This window comes from Poecilia formosa, unplaced genomic scaffold (genome assembly GCF_000485575.1).
Source record: "Poecilia formosa unplaced genomic scaffold, Poecilia_formosa-5.1.2 Scaffold2, whole genome shotgun sequence".
Classification (NCBI taxonomy): domain Eukaryota; kingdom Metazoa; phylum Chordata; class Actinopteri; order Cyprinodontiformes; family Poeciliidae; genus Poecilia; species Poecilia formosa.
Window position 1 is genome coordinate 1,555,446 of NW_006799941.1, and position 26,483 is coordinate 1,581,928.

Consider the following 26,483-nt stretch of genomic DNA (forward strand, 5'->3'; position numbering starts at 1 on the left):
CACATCCCTCACACACATTACCACCACAATATATAAATAAATAAAAGGGGAGCAATAATGTTCTCTTGATCTGTGGCCAAGGAAAGAGTTGGAGAAAATCTTTTTCGAATGGTGTTTTCAGAAACGTGGTGGGAGGAGCATGAATGTTTTATACTTCGTGTTGCCGGAGCAGGCATAGTGTCTCAGTCTGACTCTCCCACAAAGGAAACAGTGCTTTAACAAAGTGGCTGACAACAAAAAATAGTTTCCATGTGACAAAAGCACAGAAATACGTTCAAATCTAAGAGCCAGGATGATGTAGATTTTATATTAAAAAAGGAAGAAGTGTGTGTGGTCTGCTGAATGAGAACATGAGGTGTTAAATGAATACATTTGCATGCCAGTTCTTTACTGTGTGTGTGTGTGTGAGAGTGAGCGCATGATGGCATGCACACACACAATCATCAGAGGCCAATTCCTTCAGACAGAAATCCCTTAACAGCCACGATTTTGGTCTCCATGCTGTACCCCTTTCTGTCTCCTCTCCCCTCAACAGCCACCAACCAGCACTGCTGCCAAAAATAACACAGGAGCGCCACTCGAACCCGCGCCTCACCACAGAGCAGCCTGGCCGCAAGAGGGGGATCAAAAAACACACAAAAAAGGAAACACATCATATTGTGGAAGGAGGATGGAGGGGGTGGGGGGCATTCACCCAGCCCTGTGCTTGAAGATCTACTGATGATCTGGGCAACCAAAGAACCACACGTGCTGCGCCTTGCAGTGTGCACATCTCCTGCATTGTTTTTTCTTTTTTTTTCACATTTTGCCCCATTACAACCAGAAATATTGGTATGTTGTAGTGGGATTTTATGTGACAGACCAAAAGTAGAGCATAAAGTCATGATGGGGAAGAAAGATGATAAGTAGTTTTTAAAGTTTTATTTATTTATTTTTTTCTGAAAATCTGATGAGTGTGATGTGCATTTGAATTCAACCCCCTCTACTTTGATACTCCCAAATCAAATGAAACCAGTTTCCTTCAGAAGTCACTTAATTTGTAAACTGAGTCCAGATGTGTGTAATTTAAATTTAGTATAAATATAGTTAGTTATAGTTAAGTAGACAACTCTCATAAAGCACCGATCAACCCATCAACCAAAGCCTACAAGAATACAGTACAACTGCAAAGCAAAAGGCCTGTGGAAACATTTCAGACATCCACAGCTCAGGTTATACATACCTATATGTCACACTCTCCACAAATCTGACCTTTATGAAAGAATTAAGAAAGACAGTTATTTTTTTTAACAAATGCCACAAAGCATTTAGGGGACAGAGCCAACATGTTGAAGAAAGGGTTTTGGCTACATGACAACAAAATGAATTTCTTTGGCTCAATATCATCAGATGTACATGATTACTACTGTTCAGCATCGTGGGGGCAGCTGTCGGAGCTTAAACCAGAAGAAACACTGTTAGAAGCTACAATTAAATTGTTTAGATCATTTAGATCAAAGGATGTTCACGAGCTAGAAAGGTCTCATTGAAGTCCAGACATAAATTCAAATAAGAATCTATTGCAAAACCTCAAGTTTTATGTCCATATGTGTCTTCCAATCTGACTGTGCTTGAGCTGCTTTATGATAAATAAAAATGGGCATCACTGTTTCTGTCAGAAAATATATAAACAAAAGGAGAGGGGGTGCACACATATGACATGTAAATAATTAAAATTAAAAAAACAAATGGAATTGCACAAGTTCAGGACATTTTAACACAATGATTTTTTTTTTAACTTTAGCTAAGACTAGAGCATTTACATTTAACTATTTCTTTGTAATACCTTTTCGGACCACCAAACATAAAATATCAAAAATGGGCAAAGGTGGCATTTGCCCATTTATCTCCAAAAACTGAGATAATAGCAAAATTGATACATATTCCACTTCACAATTGTGTTACTCTATAACATAAAATTCTAATAGCATGCACTGACATATGTAGCTGTAACTTGATAAAACATGAAAAAGTTCCAGGAATATTAACACTTTTGAAAAACTCTAATGCCAAGATGAGCCAAAGAAACGCGTCTCTGGATGTTAGTGCAAATTCTATGAAAAGCATCATAACTGCTAAGGTGGCATTTAAACGTCTGATGTCATTCAGACAACGATTTAACCACCAGATCCATAAAACACTTACACTATCACGTATAGGTCAATAAATTAGAACATTCAGCTGACAAGTGAAGTCACATCAGTACTGAAGCTCAGAGTAATGAGTAGGAGGGATAAACTCTGGTCACAGCTGCTCTTTGTTGGTTTGGGGGTTCAAATGGGAGACAGCTTCATAACTGCCATGGCCAGTTCTCCTCATGTTGGCAAAATGTGCTTATCCACACTGACATGTTGATGCCAGTGGATAAAGCCATCAAAATCCCTGCTCTGCTTCAGAGGTGGCCAGCAGGGTTTTACAAGCGAGTCATCATGGGATTAATCGTCAAGCCGCAGAAATAAAAGTAACTTGTAGGAAGATGGAAAATGGAACTGCAATATTTTATGGAAGTGCTGCTACATTCATCGGAAAGGTTGTGGGCCCAAAAGGATTTAACTGGTTGGTTGATTCCTTTTACTGACGCAAAAAGATCCAAACTAAACAGAAACTTGGCAAAAATTGGTAGCACTGTCAGCCCTTAAAGCTATCTAAATTCATTAGGAATAAATGTTGCTATCATGAGAGCAAAGAATCTTCCCATTCACGTCACACTGCAAACATATGTGTTCAGTTCAGTTGTCTTTTTAAATTAATATCATGTGAAGCAGCTTTATTTTCTTCTGCTATTTTATCGCTACAGTGAACAACTTTAATGTTTAGATTTAAAATGTGGTTTTCTTCTGGATTAAACAGGTAAAAACTTTATCAGAGAGAGCTGGTGACAAGTGAAGACTTCACAATTCATACAATAACGACAGGTATGTATACAAAAGTATGTTTTTATCTTTTTTTAAATCTATTTTTCCAAAATCTCTTTCTCTTTCTTACTGTTTATTCAATGTCACATGCTGTTTTTATTTTGTTTTTTAATTATGTAAAGCACCTTGAAATGCNCAACTTTAATGTTTAGATTTAAAATGTGGTTTTCTTCTGGATTAAACAGGTAAAAACTTTATCAGAGAAAGCTGGTGACAAGTGAAGACTTCACAGTTCATACAATAACGACAGGCGCGTAACAAAAGTATGTTTTTATCTTTTTTAAAATCTTTTTTTTCCAAAATCTCTTTCTCTTTCTTACTGTTTATTCAATGTCACATGCTGTTTTTGTTTTTTAATTATGTAAAGCACCTTGAAATGCCTTGCTGCTGAAATGTGCTATACAAATAAAATCTGATTGATTGATTGATTGATTGATTGATTGATTGATTGATTGATTGATTGATTGATTGATTGATTGATTGATTGATTAGTTTCATACGCTGGCAGTACATTGGTAATTGCTGGAAGAATACTTATTATGATTGCTATTAATTGCCAGAATTAAAGTAACGTTGTTAATAAGTAATAGAGAATTTCATATGTATTTTTCACTGATAGGGTCTGATGGTGAACATTGGGGTTACATAGAATCAGACATGATCTGATCTGCAACAAAGCTAAATGTTCCAGACAATCAACCAACTTATTAAGTGTATTAATTACTGAGGTTGACTGTAGAAGAGGCGAATAAAAGGTCAAACAAATCTACGATAGTGTACTCCTCAAGTTCACCAATATTGTAATATCAAAGGTGACTTTGAATTGAACTTCGTCCTAATACTTCTTATTATTGTTTTTGTTTTTTGTTTTTTCATTTGTTTATTGTTTAACAAAATAACTAGAATTTCTTCAAACAAATACCAAGATGAGACTCTTTTCAGGAGATAAGTGAAGCGATTGCACAACAAAAAACAAAAAAAGAGATCACAATTCTTCAAGAAACAATTTGCTAGAGTTTAAAACTTTAATTCTCTAACTTCCTGCAATAACTAACTGTACTGCAGAGCTACCAATTGTGTGCATGTAAACAAGAACAATAAAAGGCTGTTTAGTGTAAGCTCTGCTGTCATGTATGTATCTTTTTAACAACCAATTTTATTTTCATAAAAAAAATCTATCCACATTTTTAACACTATTGTGCCCTTTTCATTTATATATACCCATCATATTTCATGATAATATATATTCTGATGAGAGAAAATACCATACTTCCAGTATAAGAAATCTGACCACTGAAGTTTTTCAAATGTTTCTGCACAGATTGTTTAGATCATTTCTATTTTATCATGTATTTCATTGTATCTTGCTTTTTCAAAAAAAAAAAAAAAAAAAAAAAAAAAAAAAAAAGGTGCCAAATATCCTTAAAAATGGGGCTTTCCACACAGATTGGAGATACGGCCTTGGAGACGGCAGGTGTTTGACAAATTAAATATATTTACGTTCACAAAGCCTCATGAAACAAGTTGAAAGATAGGTGACAGAATGTCGCCCTCTGCTGGTTAAAATCTAGCACATCATTTACAGTAAAAACATTTTTAAGCAAATATAAACTTGGAGGGATTTTTTTTTACAAACTCAACAATATAGGAAAAACTTTAAAAATAAAATAAAGTAAAACAGTAACATATTCCTTTGTTTCTTAAGTCAATACTTCTCCCTAATTAACAGCCATCAAGCTCTTTTATTGCTTTTGAAAAACAGATGCCTTGCCAAATTCTGCATAGTGGAGTTTAAATATTTGTACAGACTATTTTAATAAATTAGCTTCGCTGTACGTCTATTCACAATGCTCTCCACAATTACTGGAAGAGATGAGTGTGGTGAACACATCAAAAATGGCTTTGGAATTATGAGTCAGGCTAACAGGCTACAGTTTCTGGAAAAATGGTGATTTTTACCACAGCAGGTCTTAATTACAAAATTAAGTGACAGTGTTTGTTGTAGAGTCAGTCCATTTTGAGAATGTGTGATTCAAATAAATTACAAAAATAAAAATAAGTAGTTCCATCACGATTGCGTGCAACCTAACCTCAACTCCACAAGGGCACGTTTCTGCTTTTTCTCTGTGGTTTCTTCTAATCCTTCTACCTGATTATGACAGCATATTGACAAAATTGTGTTAAGAAATAACAAAAAAGAAAAAGAGTATCAGGGCTTAAAATACATAGGAAGAAAAGAATCAGTTAGCAGTGATTTTAGGAATAACAAAACCAATAAATGTCCTGAATCAGGGCTTGAGACAAGCATAATCCATATCCATTCATCTGTTTAACCATATATTGTCTGTGTCTGAATACATTAGAACAGAATATAGTAGAATAGAATACACATAAATAAAAGGTAACAAATGAACTAAATTCTAATTGCTGTAATTAAGTTAAAAGATGTGCATAATTTGTGCCTATATTTTTTTTAAGTTAACTTAATTTGTACAAAGCAAGTCTTTTTAGCCAAGAAACAGGTTATGTTAAATATGTTAAATTTTAAAGGAATGAAGGTATAGAGAAGCTTTACTGTATGAATATCTGGTAAATGTGACATACATTTTCCTCACAAATGCATGTAGTACTGCTTTAATTTTTTGATGGGAACACTGCTGGTTATAAAATGGTTACTAGATATGGGAATGGACAAAAAATGTACTCAAGTAGCATTACTTCAACATATTTTTACTCAATTAAAAGGTTCTGAAGTACTAAGTATCTTTTTGATCAAAGCAAAAATTTAAAGCCTTACATAAAAAAAATGCAAATAAATAAATAACATGTTTATAAAATATCAAATTCAGGCAGAAGAAATGCTTTTCCAAATTATTTTTAATTTGGAAAAGGTACCTTGAGGAACCAATACACATGTTAGAGCAGCATATAAACTTTCAGTGACAATATCTGCTGAGCAGATAGAAAAAAACATTAAAACAATAAGGATTGTGTAAAAACAGCAAGCATAACTTTAACATAAACTGTTTGTGTCTGGTGCGTTTTTGGTTGAAACAAATTTGTTATTCATTCTGGTAAGTATCTCGTGGTTGGTACAGTAAACAGCCAAAGGTTTTGAATAAATATAGTGATACTTTATAATAAATATACAATAATTAATTATTATTATTATTATTATTATTATAAACATTGGAACTTTGGAACTTCTGATATTTATCAGAAGTTATACTGATATAACTTCTCATAAAAGAGAAGTTATATCAGTATAACTTCTCATAAAAGAACGTTTTCTTAAAAAAAGCTACTCCATTAAATGTAACTGAGTAAATGTAACTAGTTACTCACCTTTGATGGTTTCTATTATATAAGCTGCAGTTTAAATCCATATGTTCACATTTGTTAAACAATGTTCAACTGTTTTTGTTTTTGTTGTTATTTGTTCAACATATGTAGATATCTTGCCTACCATCTGGTGGGAAAGTTGGAATACAACCTCAACTTCGAAGGCCTTTGGGTCAATCAGCAGTCGACTTTCACAAGGCGTCACGAACTACGTCATCTTTGTGGGCCGAAGCTTAGCAGATGGGGTTCTCTTTTTCTCCTTTCCCTCCTTCCATCATGTTGTAGCCTCATCATCTGCTTGGAGGCAATAATAAATACCGTCTAATGAAAGCTCGTGTATGTTCTGGTGGGGGGGATTTGCCATCCGAAACCGATCGGTTCCGTCTGCACGCTATAGGTAATGAACGACGAGACAGAACCGGAGAGCTGGAAGAGAAACTCCGGGAGCTCCAGGTGAGGATGATCAGAGCCGCAGGGAGAGTTGAGCATCCAGGCTCACAGTTAAACGACATCATTTTATTATAGGATCTTCAGAATATTTTGATTTCATGTATGTTTGTTTGTTTGTTTGTTTGTTTGTTTTTCTAAACAGATCTGTTTATTTCATTACAAGTTAACTTAATTAACAGGCGGTATCTTGGATTTAAGCATTCATGTTTTATGTGACAAACAAACACAAAGTACCACTTTATTATGAAGTGGAAAGAACAAAAATCATAAAGATGTGTCATGCATTTCTATTTCGCCCCCTTTAATTAGATTCTTTTGAAAAGGGGTCTACAACCTGCTTCTCTGGAGCCTCTATTGGCTCTTCAAACTTTCCACTACACCTCCTCAATAATTTGGCTAAAAATGATAAAAGAGCCAACTGTTGTTTTAATATATATATATATATATATATATATATATATATATATATATGATAATATAGGCTAGTTTTAGCTTTTTTATAGAATAAATGCATTGACATTAAAAGTAGCAGTAACATTTATTTAAATCTTTTTCTTGTCATCAGGTTGGAAACATGCTTTCTTTTTTATAATTTTCCACTAAAGTCAACATCCTGTAGAATAAATATGAAACTCTGCAAAAGATCTGTTTTTTCCATTTTAAAACCATAAATAAATAAATAAAATTGTTACGTGAGAATGGCCACATTTCCTTTACTACATATTTTGTCAAAAAGAATATTTTTATTTATATAGCATTTTTCAGCAGCAAGGCAGTTCAACTGTGACTGACTGTGGCTCTGTGGGAAGAGTAGTTGTCTTGTGATCAGACTTGTGATTGAACCTATCAGTTGTAGGTTCAATTCCAGCTTCCTCCTCCACATGTCAATGTGCCTACCAATCTGTGTATTGGTATATGAATGGGTGAATGTGACTCTAGTGTAAAGTGCTTTCAGTGGTAAAAATGATTGGAAGAAGGGCTATATAAGTTCAGTCCACTTACTATTCAAAGTGCCTTCAGTTGAAAGTGTTCAAAATACAAGTTGTGCTTTTCTAACAGGGTGATTTATTATTTATTTTAAATGAGGGAGTCAGTTGAAATTTGGGCTCTCAGCCATTTAGTGGTGACCCCAAGATTTTTGTTGGAACAAACAGTAGCCTGTCTTACTGATCCTTCTCACTGTTGACAGGATGAATTTAAGTCCTCATCCAGTGGCAAGTATCTTACAAAAGGGTGATTGATAGTAATTAGAAGTTTCTGGAAATCCTGATCAACTTTGATCACTAAGATATTAATTGAAAAAAAAAATCTCCTCTCCTTGTACAAAAAAACTAATTTCATGCTTCTTCTCAAAAACACACCTATGTGTGCATTCATACTTGCTCACATATGCAGGTGAGCGCTAAAAGGAAACATTAGGAAAGTGATTAATATTTCTTTAACAATAATACGAAACTTGTATGTTTAAAGACACACACCGGCCTTGTTCTTTTGTATTACTGTCAATTTCAGGATTTAGCTATTTTTACAGATTTGTTCTTATTGTGACAAGCTTATTTCTCCAACATGTCCTTCTATTGTTTCTATTGTTATTACCATCCTGGGAATGTTTTTCTTTCTCTAAATCCCCTTAAGTCTTTCAAATTGCCCACAACTCAATGTCTTTATCACCATAGTTTCTATGATAAGCATCCATTTTGAAAGCTCAGTAAAACAATACTTAATTTCCTTCTTAATTATGTTCCAAAACTGTGTCAAGAAACAACAGCATGACTTTTTTTTTTTTTTGTTATTCTACTGTATTTTGTCTTAAATGATTGTTTCAGGATGCTGCATCCGCCTGTTGGATCTAAGTGTGAAGAGTGAATATTTGTGCAGGGAATGCTGATTTAATTTGCAATGAACTTAGATTTACTTTACTTTTAATTAAATGTAAACAGATAGAAATGCTTGTAAAAGGCAGCATATGGTAAAATTAAACTTTATTTGCTAGATCTTACTGTGCTATTATTTTTAATGTGTGCACAACATGTTGACTGGCATTTTCTAGCTTCTTTTAGAAACATCAAAAACAAGCTTTTTTTTTTCATCTTGACTGTTGCTGGAATCAATTTGCAACTTTACGAGATGGTAGTTTAGACTTTTATGTACAAACAAAATCAAAACAAAAAGTGCTTCCATTACTCTCGACATCATGCAGGGTAAAATGTGTTCTTTGTTCTTGTTGTTTGTAGTATTGAGCAAATGCTGGCTGTGAATCCCGGAAAGACGCCCATCAGTCTGCTGCAGGAGTATGGAACGCGGATAGGCAAAACCCCAGTGTACGACCTGCTGAAGGCCGAGGGACAGGCCCATCAGCCCAACTTCACATTCCGCGTCTCTGTTGGAGAGATCAGCTGCACCGGCCAAGGGCCCAGCAAGAAAGCAGCCAAGCACAAAGCAGCCGAGGCTGCTCTGAAGATGCTCAAGGGAGGCCTCGGAGGCCCAGTTGGAGTCGCTCTTGGAGAAGACGGTTTTACTGAAGTTGATGTGTCTGTGGATGGAGACAGGTCAGACTTCTGAGTAATTTATGCAGACAAATGTTAATTCAGCGTAAATATTTTCACTTGCAAGCCAACCTAAGTGACAGCTCAGCGTTTAGCAGATGGAAGATAATGGTTTGTGTGGTTTGAGTGTTTCCTTCTTTGTTTTGTGTAGCTCTCAGTCAGAGATGAAGACTTCAAATAGTTCCCAGCAGTCTGAATGTAACCCTGTAGGAGCCCTGCAGGTAACAAATCTTTGTCTGCTATACAGTTGTATCGCAATAAATGACAATATCATTGTAAAGTTAATCTACATCAGTAACTTATGTAGATTTCTTATACACATAATGATGATTAAATTAAATTTTTATGGTTTGCACCTAATAAAACCCAAAATTTACATGTTACATCATGTCTATTCATTAAAAAAGTGTCATGTTTTGATCCACAAAATCATGTGAAAGACATATGAATTGACAGGCAGAATGTCACAAAAGGTCAAAGAAGTTGCTCATCCAGAGTGTTATATCTAAACAAAATCATTGAAAGTTGAGTGAAAGGAAAAAAGATTAAAATTGCACTGCAGAACTAGGCTTCACAATGTATACAAATTTATTATCACTGCACACAAAATGCATTTGGAAAAGAACTGCTTGAACTACAATAAATATCAGTTAAGTATTTAATGCCAGGCATTCTGGCTCTTTATACGAGTAATATTTTGGTGAAACTTGTTTATTACAAAATTAAAACATTTTAGAATGTAAATAAATGGTAAAGAGCAGACAATGGACAGAAACATTTGCAATAAAACCTTGTTGTAAAATCCAGGTTTTTCTATCACACGTTTTTCCTCTGCTTAACTTTCTAGTCATGTACTTGAATATAGTGCTCTGTGAACAGCAAGGACCTTGTGAAGGAACTCAATTATTGTGATTGGTTAAGTTACAACATGACCATAAGATTTTAGTAGTAAGCATCCTGGTAGTTTTGGTTTGATGTAATATTCTATCTAAAAAAAAGACGGCATGTGTAATGAATCTATATAATAAACTAGTTTAACTTTTGAAATGTATAACTGAACTAAATTAACCAAATTAACTTTTGTTCTACTTTATTGCGATGCATCCTTTTGGTTACATTTTGTGTATTTATATTTTTTTATTTTTGGTGTTAATTTCTGTCAGGAGTTGGTGGTGCAGAAAGGATGGCGTTTGCCAGAGTACACAGTCACTCAGGAGTCTGGTCCAGCTCATCGCAAGGAGTTCACTATGACCTGCAGAGTCGAGAGATTTGTAGAAATCGGTACATTTAAAAATGTTTGACTTATAGAATACATACTTCATGTGTTTGCTTCTGTCTCGCAAATGTGTGTTTTCTTTTTGATTTTATGTCCCACTGGATGACTAATCTGTTTTTGTTTTTTTTCTGCTCAGGAAGCGGCACATCTAAGAAACTCGCCAAGAGAAATGCTGCCGCCAAGATGCTTTCACGGATACACAACGTGCCGGTGGATCTGAGGAGTAGCAATGACGCAGAAACAGAGGAGGACACATTTAATATTGTAAGATTCAAACAGGCGTTACGAAAATTAATAAAGATCAGAAAAAGTGATAAAGCATCAGTGTAGGAAAAGATGGCTGCTGAGGTAGAAAATGCTATACTGTAACAAGTATAATTAGTATTTTGGTCAGGAAATTTAATGTCTGCTAACTGATGTTGAATCTATGTTTCCTGTAATTAAAGCACATGGGAAGCAGGGCGGAGTCGGGTAAAAGTAAAGGCTACAGCTGCACGTGGGACTCCCTGCGCAACTCTGCTGGGGAGAAGATCCTGCAGCTCCGCAGCCACCCTCTGGGCATGCCTTCGGACTCCAACTTCTGTTCCCTGCTGAGCGACCTTTCTGCAGAGCAGCGCTTCGACGTCAGCTACCTTGATCTAGGTGAACTCATGAACTCTGAGACAGAGCTCCAATACCACTTCAGTTTGCTGCAGTCTGGCCACACCATATATATGCTTCAGCTGAGCTTCTAATGAACCTGAGTTATGACTAATTTGTTGCAAAAATATTTATACATCTCAATTTTGGGGGGAGCATTTTGCCACATTACAACCACCTGAATGTGTTTTATTTAACTTTTAGGGGGGGAAATTAACAGCATGTAGTGCATAGCTGTGATATGGAAGGAAAACTGTATCTTTAATTTTATCTAAGGATAAATACAGCTGTTCTGTGAAGTCCTTAGGAGTTTATTTGAGAACAAACGGCAACATGAAGACGACTAAAACATATTCGGGATTAAGTTCTAGATAGGTTTAAAGCAGACTCGGGATATAAAACAACATCCTGTTCAATCCATCATCTGAAAATGGAAAGAGTTTTGCACAACTGCAAACATACAAAGACTTTCTGTCCACCTATGATGACAGGTAGGGGGAAATGTGTGTTAGGAAAGCTAAGACACAGTTTCCATTGTGAAATTCCATATTAGTTGCAACATCATGCTGTGGAGGAAGCTGCTCAGAGTTGTTAGGGAGTTTAATATTGCCAGATGTCCTGGAAGAAAACCCATCGAAGGGTGCAAAATACTTAAGACTAGCAGAGAGGTTCACCTTCCACTGTGATAACGACCTGAAACGTAGATTTAGATTGGCCTGGTCAAAGGTCAAACCAAAATCCAGTTGAGAATTTGTTGCAAAACAAGGAACAACAATTCTGACGTCTTGTCACAAAGAAAGGGCAAAAGTATCAGTCTCCAGATGTGCAAAGCATATTACAAGAAAATAATAATAATTTAGGGCAAAATTGAACAGGTGGATATTGACTTATATTATATTATGACTCCAAAGGCTTTTGGTTTTGTTTCCTGCAGAACCCATAAAACACATTAGGTTTCTATTTATCTTTAAAAAGTTTGTCCTCTTTCCTGTAGCTATCCTGATTGCTTTGACTGAAAACTATGAAAATCAATGCAAAATACTTTCTATTTTAAGTGATATTATGCAAACGCCTATATCTGATGCAACAGTGGGACGAAGGTTGTAACCTAGTTCTGTTTGCAAATGTATCCGCTCAGACTGTCTAATGGAAAATAACAACAGTTAGTTAGCCAGAACAGAAAAGAAGCAGTAATAATGTGTTCCTGTCCTGTGTTTCTGTTTTCAGAGGAGCGCAGCCTCAGCGGCCTCTGTCAGTGTTTGGTGGAGCTGTCAACGCAGCCAATCACAGTGTGCCATGGCTTCGCTCAGAACGTAGACGCTGCTCGAGCCAACGCGGCTCACAACGCACTGCAGTACCTGAAAATTATGGCAGGAGGGAAATGACACGCCTTCTCCGTTTCCTAGCCACAGACTCGACCTCACCAGTACACAATATGCCATCAAACATCTCCTCTTTGGACGAAGGAGGTATTTTTGTGACATATTTAGAAAACAAAAACAAGGAAACCTCAGATTTGACAATGAGAGACTTTTTCTGCCCTGATATTTACACATGGAGTCATTGTTTTTATTTTTTTATTGATTAATAGTGCCACTATTCATATTGCTGTCTAAAATTTCTAAACATATTATGTACAATTTTGTCATAAATTGTTTTAAAAAAAAACTTTTCCCCTTTTTTAAACTTTTGACTTCATGTAATCCAATATATTTTCCTAAATATGACCAATAAATACATATATCTCAGAAACTTTAAATGTTGCTGTATCAGAGTAGGCAATGTTTTGCAGCAAAATATAATTTGTTTTAGGTTATTTGACTAGCTAGATATAGAGTTAACTATTTATTAGTCCCAGAATGAAATCCATGTGAATGGATATGTGAAAGAAACTCCCACTCTGTCGAGAAATTGAATTATGTTAGCTGCTATCCCTTAAAAATGAGCTTCCACGAGTCTTAAAAAAATAAGACTCAAGTGACTGTTTGTTGCTGTCATTTTCTACATATTCAAGACTGAAAACTGTAAAAAAAAAAAACTCTAAACATTTATTGGCACTATTGGTGAAGCTGTGTTAAAAGCCTTAAAACGTAGTCATCACTGCATTTTTAAAAACTTTTTTTTTTTTTTTAAATCCAGCTTTCATGTTATTTTAATCAGTGAGTGGGAAAAAAAGTATTTGGAAAATAAATCATTTGCAGCAACATCACTATAAATATGAAATAATCGTTGTATTGTTATTTATACAGAAATTAATAATAATGGATTACTAAACAGTAGGGACGCTCCGATCAGGTTTGCTGCTGCCGATTCCGATACTGATCACCAATGAGGCCGACCTCTGCCGATCACCTGGATTGACTGTTAACTTTTTGCTTTAGGTATAAATGCTACTATGAGATCTGACAAAATTAAAAAATGATCTGGCAATAAATTCACCTAATTTAGGCATAAAACATGCAAAATACTTGTAGGTATAATACACCAGATATTCAGTCAAAGGACAACTGAAAAACCTGCAATCAGTAAAATAATGTTTAATAGTCTCAGTACCATAAATTATACATGAGTCAAATAAAGCTGCCTATATCGAATAAGTAAAAAAGGAAACATTCACTCAAAGTCAAACGCAGGTTGCATCAAAATAAACAATCCTTCCTGATAGCCTAGCTAGCTGATTAATGCTGGTTCTGATTGGTTGTTTCTGACCGAGCGGAGTAATTCTGCAGAACACAGGAGGAGGCAGAGGAGATCGATTATTTTTTCAGAGATTATCTGTCTTGTGTTAGGACAGCGAAAGCTTTAACACATATCTAAAATTGTTTCTTTTTTTTTTAAGTTACGTTCTCCAGCTTTAAGCAGAGGTTCGGTGTGAGAGTTCACTGCAGATGGAGCAGAAACGTCTGTGAAATATCACTACCAGTAGCGCGTAGCGGCGGTTCAACAACGAGAACAGAACCAGCATCTTACACCGCCAGCTCGAAGACTTAAATTATTTTTCAGGTTATTTGGTTAGCTTTCAGACCATGATGCTAATTCGGGTGAGTGCGTTGAGCCTCGATGTAGTAAAACTCCGTCAAGTGTTGTTTTGTTTTGTTTTATAAATGTCGCGTTAGATTCGTTGTGTTGATGCATTGTGACGTGCTTCACCCCCGAGGTAATTTTCCACCGCAACACGCAAATTTCCTCGTTCACTCTCAGAGCGTTATAGTTCCACACCACATTGCTTAGGATTTACTGCTGCGCGCTTGCGCAGTGTGAAGGAAAGAGGAGATCGGCTGCACACGCAGGCTGCAAATGAGATACAGGTGATCGGCAACAAGAGACCTTGATCGACGATCACCGATCATACACTTTTTCACGGAAATCGGCCGATTATGATCGGTGGCCGATCGATCGGCACACCTCTACTAAACAGTTTAATATAAATGTTTAGTAATCCATGATGTCCTTTTTTTCTGGGGTACAAAATGTGACATTTCTATAAGCCACTCTTCAAAATGGAAAAACCAATAGCACATGCCCTTAAAGATGGACAAATCCGTTTTGATCTCTATAAATATGAGAATAACAATAAAACCTAGACCTGGCTATATTTACAGTGAAAGTTATAATTAGCAGGTTTATGCTGGTAGAGGAGGATGGTAATGGAGGCGAAACAAATCCCTAATTTAAAGATGAATTTACTTTAAGGCTTTTTACACCTTCTTACCAGCTGCAAATCTGTTTTTCTTGACAAGTTTCAGAAGTATGAACTTCTCATGTTCCTATTAATAGTTTGTGAATTAGAAGCTTTATGTGTCCACAGCTGTTCTGAAGTACACCTACTCTTGAATTAAAGACTTATTATACAATGACTCAACTGTGAACACATCCTTGTTTAAAAAAAACAAACAGGTTTTTATGTAAAAAAAAAAGAAAATAAACAATCATAAATTATTTTAGTTTCAATTCAAGCAAAACATTATTAGAGGAAAATGTAAATACCTAAGTGAATACCCATTTAAAGCACCTTTTGATTCAGTATTCCACCAATTATAATAATCCTTTCATAAAGTTCTACATCCCAGAAAGACATTTTTGACATTACTTATTACTAACTTTCAGCCAATGCTACAGGTTCCAAAGGATTAAACAATCATTGTTTGAAGGTATCGGTCAGGAGTAGGTCTAAAGGAAAATCAAAGTTGTACAGGAAGGTTTTACAACAATTTATTAGGGTCTTGTTTTTACAGGGTGTGTCAGGTGAGAGCTGCTGTAATTGTAACAAAATACATCCACTCTTTCTCACAGACCCAGCACATAAATTATAGCGTTACCTCTAAAGCATTGTTAATGTAATGACCATCACTGACTTGTGTTTTGTTCAGCTCTTCTTAAACTTTGACTTGATTTGTGATTATCAGAAACTGTTGTGTCTCTGTGTAAAAGCTTTCTCCACTACTAAGAAATCCCTCCCTCTTCTACAGTATGTATTGACAAATAGTTTTAGCTATCTTCTGTTTCATGTGTTTGCCTACAAAATGCATGTGAGACATTTCTGTGGGTTGTAACCCTTCTCAGAAAAGGCAGATATGCAAACTGTTTTTTTGATCATTAAAGGAGGAAGTTATGAGCTGGTTTTATTCAACTGCAGTTGAAACTCACCATCTCTCTTTGCTGGCACTTTTATACATTATAAAAATGAAATTAAATACGATCTCTACTGGACGTCAATGTTTCTTCTTTTTTTTTTCCCCGATAAAACATTTTTTGTAAGAATTGAAGTTGTTTTTACCCTAATTAAAGTACCATTCCGTTACACTTCACTGTCTAAGTCTTTGCTCGTTTACACAGTTCTGTTTCACATAATCATGTTTTGCACGTTTTCTTTTTTGTCTGTAGCCTCTGAAACATTCACATTTTAAGAGTTCAAGCAAAGTCAATGTGGCGATCTGCTTTCCAACTGGAAAAGGTTTCCAGATCTTGTGGTACGTTTTAGTCCTGCCTTTTTCTCTCCGTCACCTGCCGTGTCTGTCTAACGAGGGGCTGACTTCTTCGTCTGCGTAGCCACTGCTGTCCGACTGCACGCTGTCGCCCCGCACCACTTCACCTACACAAGCAGGAAAAAAAACAACACATTCAGCTCTTCTCCAAGTTCTGCGAACTATAGACAGTTTAGCAGCTGCAGTCTAACCTGAATTTGGCACAGAAAATGCATCGTTTTCTCCTTGAAGACACCTGCTCATTGACCTGAATATGCATGTGTCACTCATCATGCTCAGTACCTTGAAAAAGTATTCACTCCCCTTGAACGTGTATTGGAATCTTATGTGATAAACCAAGTAGTGGGTAGTAAAAAGGAAAATGACAACTGTTTGTTTTTTATCTTAATAGTGTGGCATGTATTTATATTCAGCCCCCTGAGGCAACACTTTTTTCAGCAAGTACAGCTGCAAGGCTTTCCACAAACTTTGCACATGTAGAGATGGAAGTTTTTTTATACGTTTCCCTGCAAATTAGCTGAAGCTTAGTTGGAATAGATGGAGACAGTCTGTGAGTCTCAGTTATTAAAACCTGCCACTGATTTGATCTTTAGACTTTGACTCTGCTGTTCTGACCTGTTATTTGATCAATTTCATGATGGTTTTGGCTGTTTTTGATGGTTACTATCCTACCAAAGATGAATCTGCAACCCAGTCTCAAATATTTTGCAGTATTACTCTCTATTTATTCAACTTCCTATCAACTCTGACCAAGTTCTCTTCTCCCCACAGCATGATATTCCTTTGTTAGTAGCATTTCATGGTGATGTACAGTAGTTTTCCACCTCACATAGCATTTTGGATGCATCTGACCAAAGAACTAACCTTTACGTTAGTTGTGATCCCTAGTTTCTGGTAAATTGCAGGATTTTTTTGGCCTTTCTTTCTTGACTCACTTCTGAAGAGGCTGGATTAGTGCTGTCCTCAATTAATAGTTGACTCTACTTAGAACAAGTGAATTTATTCTGAGATTAAAATCAGAATAAATCTGATTGCAGACTTTTAATCAAGTGACCCCTGAAGTAAATTGATTATGCAGGATGTTATTGAGGGGTATCAACCTATAGCCCTGGATTAGTTTCTTTCCACTTTACAATTATGCAGTTTTTATTTCCCTAAAACATAAAATTACCCTAACCCTATGTTAAAGTTTGTGGCTGCAATTTGACAAAAAAAGTTTAAGGGATGAGAATACTTTTCCAGTCACACAGCTGCTTTTACACAAGTTGTCAGAATCTATTAGCTGACCGCTGCTAATGACTATATGACACCCTAAAGTGAGCCATAAATGAAGTGTTGCTTTCTATCACTGAGAAAGAAGAAGCATAGAAATAAAACATGCAAACTCGTTTAACACGTGTGAGCTGATGACATCCTTCTCCTCACCCACTTATATGTATAGGCACCCTGTTGTTTGTGGACTAAAAAATAATCCCCTTCAGTGTGAACAAAGAAACTTTGGTTCATATAAAGTCTTTATGCAAAAAGTCACACAAATAAATATGAGCATTTGTCACCTTTGCGTGAATGTTTTCTAGAGAGTGACGAAGTGACGGTACTCGCTTCTGGTTGTCCAAAATCTTCCTCTCCTGCGCTATGCACCTAAGAGGAGAGCAAATTAAAAATATTTAACCAAGATACACTTTGTTCTACCAAGGAAAGAAATGTGAGGAACTACAAACCAAGAGTTTTTGGTTTAGCTTATTTAAGAGCTTCAGTTTAGCTTTTAGCTAAGCTAAACTGAAGCTTATTTACTGACTCAAAACTTCATTTGACTTTTCTTTTTGTCGTCTTAGTCTGTTGGTGTTCAGGTTTTGCTAGTATCCCAACATACTGGCCCAGATGTGCAAAACAACATAAGCATTGCAGAACATATATTTTCAAAATCAAATATCCTTGTAGAAAACACTAGATAGTTTCAAAAGAAAAAATACTGATAAATCCACAAACATAAATTACTTTGATTTTTCCAACTACAAATTACAAACTAGTAATGTTTTATCTGAAATGAAACATTACTAAATTGCTTAAAATGTAGATTTTAAATCATTGTAACATTTTCAGTAAAACTGTGGTTTCCCTGAGGGGTGACTATGCTAATAAATAGATTCAGGCTTATTTGTTATGGGTTGCTGGTATTTCTCCCTTTGGCTATTTTGTACCTTTCTATCTTTGGAGCCATGTCCCTCTGGACATCATGTGCTCACTTTAGCAACTAGGGATTCGAAGTATTTTTTTTATATTTAAATACTATGTGACTCTTTGAAATACTTTCTGCCAACAGGAGGTTGCTCAAAGTAACTTTGCTTTGATCAAGTGTCACAATCTGTCATATTTTAGAAAAGCGTTGCATTATTTTTTTTTCTCAAATAATAAATGAAAATACTTATTGCAAAGAAATTAGTTGATATGTCATAGACATGTTTATCAGAGTAAAACAAAATTGGATAAAATTAAGATAAGCACAAAAATGGAAGTAGGACGTGACAAAGAGGTGAATTGATCCAAAGTCTTTTTCACAACTGTTTTAATTAAGTTCAAATTAGTTATTAATTATTAAGTATCTTCTTCAGTTAGTTCCCATGCAGTTTTTTTTTATAGTTTTCCTACAAGCACATTATATTTTCCTTTTTTTAAATTTTTATGTTTTGCTCCTATGGGCCTCCATGTTCCATGCCTGAATTGCAAATAAACCAAAATGACTTCAAAAGAAAATGATGCAAAAAAATGTTGTACAACAACAACAACGAAGCAGTTTAAAATAGCTCCTCACAAAACAGCAATGGAACACGAGCGAGTGGCCAAAACTAAATATAAGCATGAAGTTCAGGAGGAAATTTCCATTTGTCATGCCAAAAATCTTTCACCCCTGATAATAATTATAGTTTACTTAGTTATTGATTGACTGATGATTGTGTAATTAATTTGTCTCACTCACTGAGTTAAGACTGATTGAAACTTCCTAAGTGCAGTTTAGATTCATCATCAAATCGTATGTTAGATTTTTAAACCATTAAAAGCTTCTGTACCTCCTCCAGCTCAAATGAGTTGACCTGCTGACGATTGCTGGAGAATTTGCCCAGGCCTGGATGGGTTAACGGGTTCAGGTACTGTCCCTCTCCCTCATTACACAGCTCTGCAGGAGTCCGCTTGGATAAGCCAGGTGAAGCATGGCAGGAGTTCATGGAGGACGACGACGCGTCCTCGTCTTCAAAGCCCGTCACCGTGATGCAGCAGTGAGCGTTGCTGTCTCTAGGCTCGAGAACCAGAGGTGATCCAGATCCATCCACCTGTAGGCTCTTTCTATTAGATTCAGAGTGTAAGTCTTCATTAGGCTCAGAGGTAGGGGTTTGCACTGGAGAGCTTAGTCTGTCTCTACTTTCTGTCCCAGAGATATGAAGGAAGCGGTTTTGGTTTTGACAACAGAAAGAAGCCTGATGTACACGCTCCACTATTGGAGGGCAGATTAGATCATATGAAACTTTGGCGGCAGGAGTCCTTGTGTCCCTTTGTGTCAAACATGAGTCCAGCTCTGACCGATTTGTGGCTAGCAGAGTTTCTGTTTCTATCACGGTTTCTCTTGACAAAGATGACTCTAGAGATGTTCTTTCACAATATTCTTGTCTGACATTATCAGCATTATCTGCCTCTTCGTTGTTAGGCGTCTCCTCCTTGCAAATGTCTGTGTCCTCTACAGTCTGCTTCACTTGCGCTATATCTCCACCATCTGATAGCAGCCTAAAATCCTCACAAGATCCACACCTGTCATGTTCCCCCAAATCCAGCTTCTTGGCACTCCCGGTCTTGAATTTCAGCATTACATCCACCACGTCAGGAAGGCTGGATCTCTTTCTGGGTGAGGGCTGTGGAGAGGTGGAGTCCGACCCGCGAGGAGAGCCGGTGTAGAGGCACATTTTGTTTACAGTGTCCTTCAGCCTCTCCACAGGAGAGCGAGGCTCGCTGCGAACACTGGTCCTAAACCGTTCAATCCTCTCCACAGGAGAGGAGAAGCTGAACTCTGGCGTGGCCAGCTTCTGGAGAGGAGTGCGGGACACGTGGGAGTAGAGGGAATAGAAAGCATTGGCCATGGCTGTAAGCACTTGCACTTGTCTGAAACGACCTGTAAGAAGAATAGAATGCAAATAAACAGATGCAAACCACTTTGCTTCTTCACACTTCTAGCAATGCAAGACCACTCCACTGACATATAGATAGAGAGATGTAACGAATCCATACTGGCAAGTGAAAGGCTGGGGTCCTCCTCTCTTATTCGCCGGATCTGGGCGTCCAGGAAGAGGCGGAAGTTGATGCCTTGAGCCTGAGAGGGGAAGGTGAAGAATCGAGGAGGGATGCGAACGGTGACCTGCGGTTCTTCGCAGCCAAAACCCAGTTCGTACAGAGTCTCCTCTGCATCCTCTGAACATATCTGCAGAACCTCTGACACACTGAAAGAAGACATACGTTCAGGCGCATCTCAATTATTTCATATCAAACAATTTATTTCAGAAATAAATGCATTTTAAAAGTGAAGCTCATACATGCTTTACACACAGATGTGTGCATTTATGGCTCTCAGAAAATTATAAAACTATATAGGACCACAAAAAGTGATGTTCTGATCCTCACAATTAGAGGGAGAAGTGCTGACGTGATCATTTTCCAATTCACTATGCAAAGCTGTTTAAAAAAAAATTCTATTCTCAGATTTTAAGCTATAGCTGAGAATTACTATACTGACTATATTATGTTTGCCGTTTATGTTATTTGAACATCTCTCATTGTTTTGTTGTGCTATACAACTTTCTGTTTAAGTTACTGGTGACTTTCTACTTAAACGGTTTTGTTTCAATGTGTTATAGAAATAAAATTAACTTTGACTGTAAAAGTTAAGTGGCAGGAAAAAGAGTGACAGAATAAGTTCCACAAATAAAAGGTGTGATACAGTTAAGATACTGAACAATCTGCTTCTTTAGCAAAAACCTTAGCTGTATTAATATGGTTACTACATAAAATGTATGGATTAAACCAATTTCCAAACCTCACCTTGACACTGTTTTCCAAGTGGAGGAGGAAAGGCAGCTGGAGGCCATGCTGTGGCCCAGGTTGAGTGACGGTGGGCATAGTTTCTGGAGAGGAGTACTAAAAAAAAAAAAAAGCATGTGAAATGTTACAATACCTAAAACTTTTTAAAGTGGTCAGATATCAAGCAACTCACTCACTCCTTTCCAGGGGGAGAAATGCCAAAAAAAAGTTTGATTTTGAGTTTGAGATGCAAGTAAACAACAAACCTGCTGCTGACCCTGCTGAGCTGTTTTGTGAAGGAACGATTTCTGGACAGGCATTATGGAGAACAATAAATAAAAAGAAAAAAAAGAAAAATAGTTCAGCAAAGTTTCTCGAGAAATGTTTTGCAAATTCAGAAATTCAAATAGTTTTGGTACAACATTTCCAGAAATTTTACAGTAACTTCCAGGTAAGCTACAGCAAAGAAATAGCTTCAGGGTGTGAATGTGTGAAACATGTATTTTTACCAGGACTTTAATTATTTTTCAAAAATAAAAAAACTATATTAGTTATGCGAGATGTGTAGAAAACAGTTGAACCAGTGGAAAGTTTCTACTTACCGACAGTTAGTTGTAGTTCCTCCAAAGTTTATAACTGAGGCTGAGGAAAAAAATATGAAGCATTAATTATTGCTGATGACAGTAAGAACTACTTTATGTGACAATAAAGAAATTAGCAATTTAGCATCTGTAATATGAATTTAACAGAATGAATCTGAAGAGAAAACATCTATTTTATTACTTCATTTTAAGATTTAAATGTTGCTTGGATATCCATTCGTTTTCTGGGTTGTTTTCCATCCAGTCGAGAACTGCAGCTGTTTTTTATTTTTACAATCTACAAAAATGCGGCAACTTCACTGCTTATCTTTGCGGCTTGGTTCTAGTTTAGCGTAAATGTTAAATTATCTCTCTGAAATGATCATTGCATAATACCTAGATTGCAACGACACGAAATATTCCAACAAGATAAGGAGGTAAAAAAAATACTTGAGACAAGCTTTTCTTTTTCACATGTGAAAAGTCCTGCCTACTGATCCAGGAGCGGAGTTTAAAAATAACCATAACCAAACAATACCCGATTTGCTTATTTAAAACTTTTGCCGACTCATTACTTCCCCTTACTTGTCTGTGTGTGCAAATTTAGGTTGAAGCCATATTTCAGATAATCAAATTAAATAGAGATCGTCATGAATATTGCCCTTTGAGGACATAGAAACCATTTTGTGGCGTGAGTGTTTGCGTGTTTGAGTTCATGTCTGATCATACCATCAGCTCCAAGGCTCAGGTCGTCACAAAAGGTGTTGGCTTGCAGTGCAGACTCTTAAAAAGCAATCAGATATGGAAATGTTACACTTTAAACATGTTACATTTTAAATTAGACACTGTGCAAATTATGCAGACGTTAAATTAAGATTTTTAAACTCACATATTTAAAGCTTTTGCAATTATTTATTTATTTCAACCTCACCAGTTGAAACAGATTTTAGCTTATCGCAATAAGCATGATACAGAAAACGCTAAATAACCCAGTTAGAGATGCAATTCCCTCAATATGATGAATAAGGAAAATCAGCAGACATCTAACCAAACTTTTTCTGGATATTATCAAGTAATAGAGCTTTGATTTCATTATACAACATTTTTAATTGCGGAAGCTAAAGGTGTTTCTAGGTAAAATCCCCACATGAAAATAAGAAATATGAAGCGTTGTACTGAACGCCATACATTTGAATTGATCCTGCTCTTTTTTCAACATTTTCTCAAGCACCCTAATGGTAAGGTGTTCATGGTAGGGTGTGTGTGTGTGTCTCACCGAAACTTAGCTGCCTGCTGTTCTCCAAGCGGACATCAGATCTGCAAGACACAGACGCCCAAACACAATCAAGTCATTTGCATGCTTCTATCAAACATGGTGCTGCGTTTGCATCTCTGGTTTCATAGATGCAGGAAAAAGGATAGCAGGCAAGGTCACAGTGAAAGTTTGTTCCACCCTTCATAATCAGCATTCTGCTGAAGTCTTGCAACTTCCTCTTGTAGAGAAATATTAACATTCAGGTTAACGCCAAGCAAATCTACTCATTTTCATTTTCACTTCTGAGAATACATTCAGGCACCAGCCATTCCTCTAAATGCTCTCAGCAGGGTAGTAAAAGCCCATTTAGATGGTGATTTACTGTCCTCTGGGGTGTTTCTGCATTCCACAAGTGCTTCTCTCTCAGTGACTGACACTAAACCATAAAGTATTGTTTCTTGTTTCTACAATCTGTTTCATAAAACAAAAAAAAGGAAGAAACTGTTATTTCCTATACCTCAAGGTAATTTCAGATGTGTCAAAGAGCTGAAGCTTTACTCATGAGTTATTTTTGTACTGGGAACTTTTACACCTTTTAAATCATGACACCCCTGGTGAAACAGCTAAAAAGGAAAAAAAAAAAAAAAAAGAATCTAACTCAAAAGAAGGTCACCTCAGCAATTTCAGTTTGTGGTTGATTGAAAGCTTATTTTTCTTTTTCTCTTTTTCCAGTGGAACTATAAGAATGCAGCACCTCAGGCTACTGCAGCAGAAAAAAACTTCTGTGGTAACCTCACAACATCACCTTGCTGCACCACCTGACTTCAGAGAGAGTTTCCACTCTCGCTGCACTCTGTTGTCTGCTGTAGTTTCCATTGATATACATCTTACCAGCTGGAAAATGTGAAAGTCAGCAGTTATGAACTTATTAAAAAAACAAAAAAACAAAAACAGGTTAACTCACCCACAACCAAGGAGCCAGTTCTCAATCTTTCCATTGAAGCTGGCTGTGAAAATGACACATATGAGTACTCTTATGAAGTAAACATGTTCCTCATTGACAGCTCTGATCACAGTGAACTAACTTGTTTTTCCGTCTAGAAAAGTTAAACTCTGATCAAATTAAATACAGTGGGTAAAGTACTTAAAGAGTCGTGTTTGCCCTCACCATCAGAAAAGACATCATCGTCATCTGCTATGGAGGCCGAGGATGCGAGGTTACACAGCGGACCCTCCAGGTCCTCCACTGTCGGCCATTGCCGGCTGCTGTTGATCCAGGCTCGCCGCCTGACGGTGGACGATGACCTATCCATCACTTCAATTCATAAATGGCTGCAGGGCATGACGGGTTCAAAGCTCTGAAACAAAAGAAATTAAATGTAATTCAAGATTTTTATTGTTGTTTGATTTTTGAGCCTGATGACATTTTCAAGATATTTTAAGACTATTTCCAAAAGATATTTGAGAATCTGTTTTCATTTTTCTGTATGAGCAAACACATTCCCAGAAAAGCTGAGAAGATTGTCAAAACATGTTTCAATGTGTGACATGTTCATTTGTTTGAATCTTTATAGTCAAAGCCAAAGTGCAGATCAAATACAGACAAAACAGGTTTTTGTTTTTTTTGTTTTTTTTGAGGATACAGTTCATCTTAACTGCTAAGAACTGCTTAGAATGACAAAATTGAGCATAAAACAAGAATCCACCATATGTTTAGTATTTCCAAGTATGGACTGATTGTAGCTCACCTCATTGCTCCAACTCAGAAAAAAAATCATAGATTCAAAAAGAATTTTACATATCAAATTTACCAAAAATGTGTCTTTCACCATCTAAAGAGCAAATGAAGTCTTCAAGACATGAAGTCACAGCTGCACGAGAATTTTTGGCAACAAAGATTCTGTAGCAACTAAGACAAACTTTATTATTAAAAACTGTCCAACTCTGTACCTAGAACTTACATTTGGAATTATATTTGGGAGTGAAGAAGGTAAATAATGCCACTCTCAAGTTTCAAGGGACGAGAGAATCTCGAAAACAAAGAGAGCAGACATGTTCTGTGCTCAGAAAGGTCCATGCAACAGCTGTGTTTGGGGGAAGAAAAGAACATGAGGACATAAGAGCTGAAAGAAATGCTAGTAATGGTGTAATGGTTCAACCATGAGGTCCTTTAACGGGTGAGTAGTTATGAGTTTTCCAGAGCTGACAGGCATAGGCCAGTTACTAGTATCAAAGTAATCCAAAGTTTCAAGTTATGGTTACAAAACTGCTACATTTTTACCTAACACTGTCCCAGTTTGAAGACATTTCATCAACACGAGACTGGAGTTTTCTTGGCTCTACGGCATTAAGTCACTGTTGACCATCTACTAGCTTTTGCTTCACAAGAGATGGACAAGATAGACAAATTTAGCAGCTGGGAAATATAATCTGTAATGAGAAACACAAACAATTGAACAAAAGGATCACAGTGTGTAAATCTTATTAAGATAATTTTGCTTTAAAGCTACAGTAGACTGCAGGCCAAATGCCTGAACTGATAGCCTAATCAAATATCAGCTCATTATTCTTTCTCAAATATGACGAGGCTGACAAAGAAAAGCATTTTTATTCTGTGCAGAAAGTACCTAATGTTGTTTATTCTATATCTTTGCTTGTGTCTTACTAGTGAGACACAAGCAAGATTACTTTTCATAATTGTAATAATCAGTAAGCTTTATTGTGTTTCCAAAAGTACCAGCATATGTCTTGCTTTTCAGTTTTAGATGAAAGCGATTAGATCCTGTAATTGTGGCATCTTTTGAGCTCACTTTTGCAAGTCTGGGAGAACATTAGCAGGTGATGTTCAGTGCAGATTATGTTACTGTGGCTTCTCTGACACACAGTGTATATTTGTTCTCCTGCCAATTTCCTGCTGTTCCGGTCAGTGGAGTCATCTGAAAACTGTTGCGAGTTGGAAAATCTGACCAGAAGAACTGGAAAATGCTGAGAAGTTAAAACCTGGAGTCTAGCAAGAATGGAGACAGATAGAGCTTGCAAAATAACACTTAATGTCTTAAGTTTCCAAATGCAAATGATAAAATTAAGGAAGCGTTGGAGTAAGTTTATTCCATTACTTTTTTAAAAATGTGTTTAAATATATAAACTTTCTTAACAAAAGTTAAGCTTGCCAGGAGAAATAATAAAAAACTGTCTTTTGTGTTTGATTTAGCTTGGTTTTTGCATTTTTCTAAAGCTTCCCCGCCTTTTTAGCGGAAATGTGGCATGACTTGGCAGCCCACACAACTGAAATCCTCTTCCACAGTGTTTGAATATGGATGTTGTGTTGTAAGATTTCAGAAAAAAATAGATCTGTTAAAAGATTGTACAGTGGTATGCCCCTATTAATATATAT

The 26,483-nt window shown here is 36.4% G+C and overlaps 2 protein-coding genes across 3 annotated transcripts in view; one reads left to right on the plus strand and one right to left on the minus strand.

Annotated features, from left to right (window-relative positions):
• Window positions 1-6,497: 6,497 nt before the first annotated feature.
• tarbp2 (TAR (HIV) RNA binding protein 2) lies at window positions 6,498-13,009 on the plus strand. The gene is made up of 7 exons (XM_007548821.2): window positions 6,498-6,749; window positions 8,981-9,295; window positions 9,444-9,513; window positions 10,456-10,573; window positions 10,705-10,832; window positions 11,015-11,210; window positions 12,435-13,009. Exons 1-7 carry the CDS (start codon window positions 6,697-6,699, stop codon window positions 12,590-12,592), a joined length of 1,038 nt encoding a protein of 345 aa, XP_007548883.1. The 5' UTR covers window positions 6,498-6,696; the 3' UTR covers window positions 12,593-13,009.
• Window positions 13,010-15,433: 2,424 nt separating this feature from the next.
• The window catches only part of tespa1 (thymocyte expressed, positive selection associated 1), a 12,043-nt gene continuing 993 nt past the window's right edge, over window positions 15,434-26,483 (minus strand). Inside the window, exons 2-13 of one of the 2 annotated variants that reach the window (XM_007548842.2) lie at window positions 25,900-26,064; window positions 24,258-24,447; window positions 24,054-24,096; window positions 23,111-23,151; window positions 22,564-22,617; window positions 21,856-21,895; window positions 21,520-21,561; window positions 21,275-21,370; window positions 20,468-20,676; window positions 19,261-20,351; window positions 17,749-17,833; window positions 15,434-16,299 (exon numbers count right to left, since the gene is read on the minus strand). In XM_007548842.2, coding sequence (XP_007548904.1) covers window positions 16,208-16,299; window positions 17,749-17,833; window positions 19,261-20,351; window positions 20,468-20,676; window positions 21,275-21,370; window positions 21,520-21,561; window positions 21,856-21,895; window positions 22,564-22,617; window positions 23,111-23,151; window positions 24,054-24,096; window positions 24,258-24,402 — 1,938 coding nt within the window. In that variant the 5' untranslated portion in view covers window positions 24,403-24,447; window positions 25,900-26,064 and the 3' untranslated portion in view covers window positions 15,434-16,207. The remainder of the gene's footprint in view (window positions 16,300-17,748; window positions 17,834-19,260; window positions 20,352-20,467; window positions 20,677-21,274; window positions 21,371-21,519; window positions 21,562-21,855; window positions 21,896-22,563; window positions 22,618-23,110; window positions 23,152-24,053; window positions 24,097-24,257; window positions 24,448-25,899; window positions 26,065-26,483) is intronic. The other variant, XM_007548834.2, reaches the window with a different exon arrangement.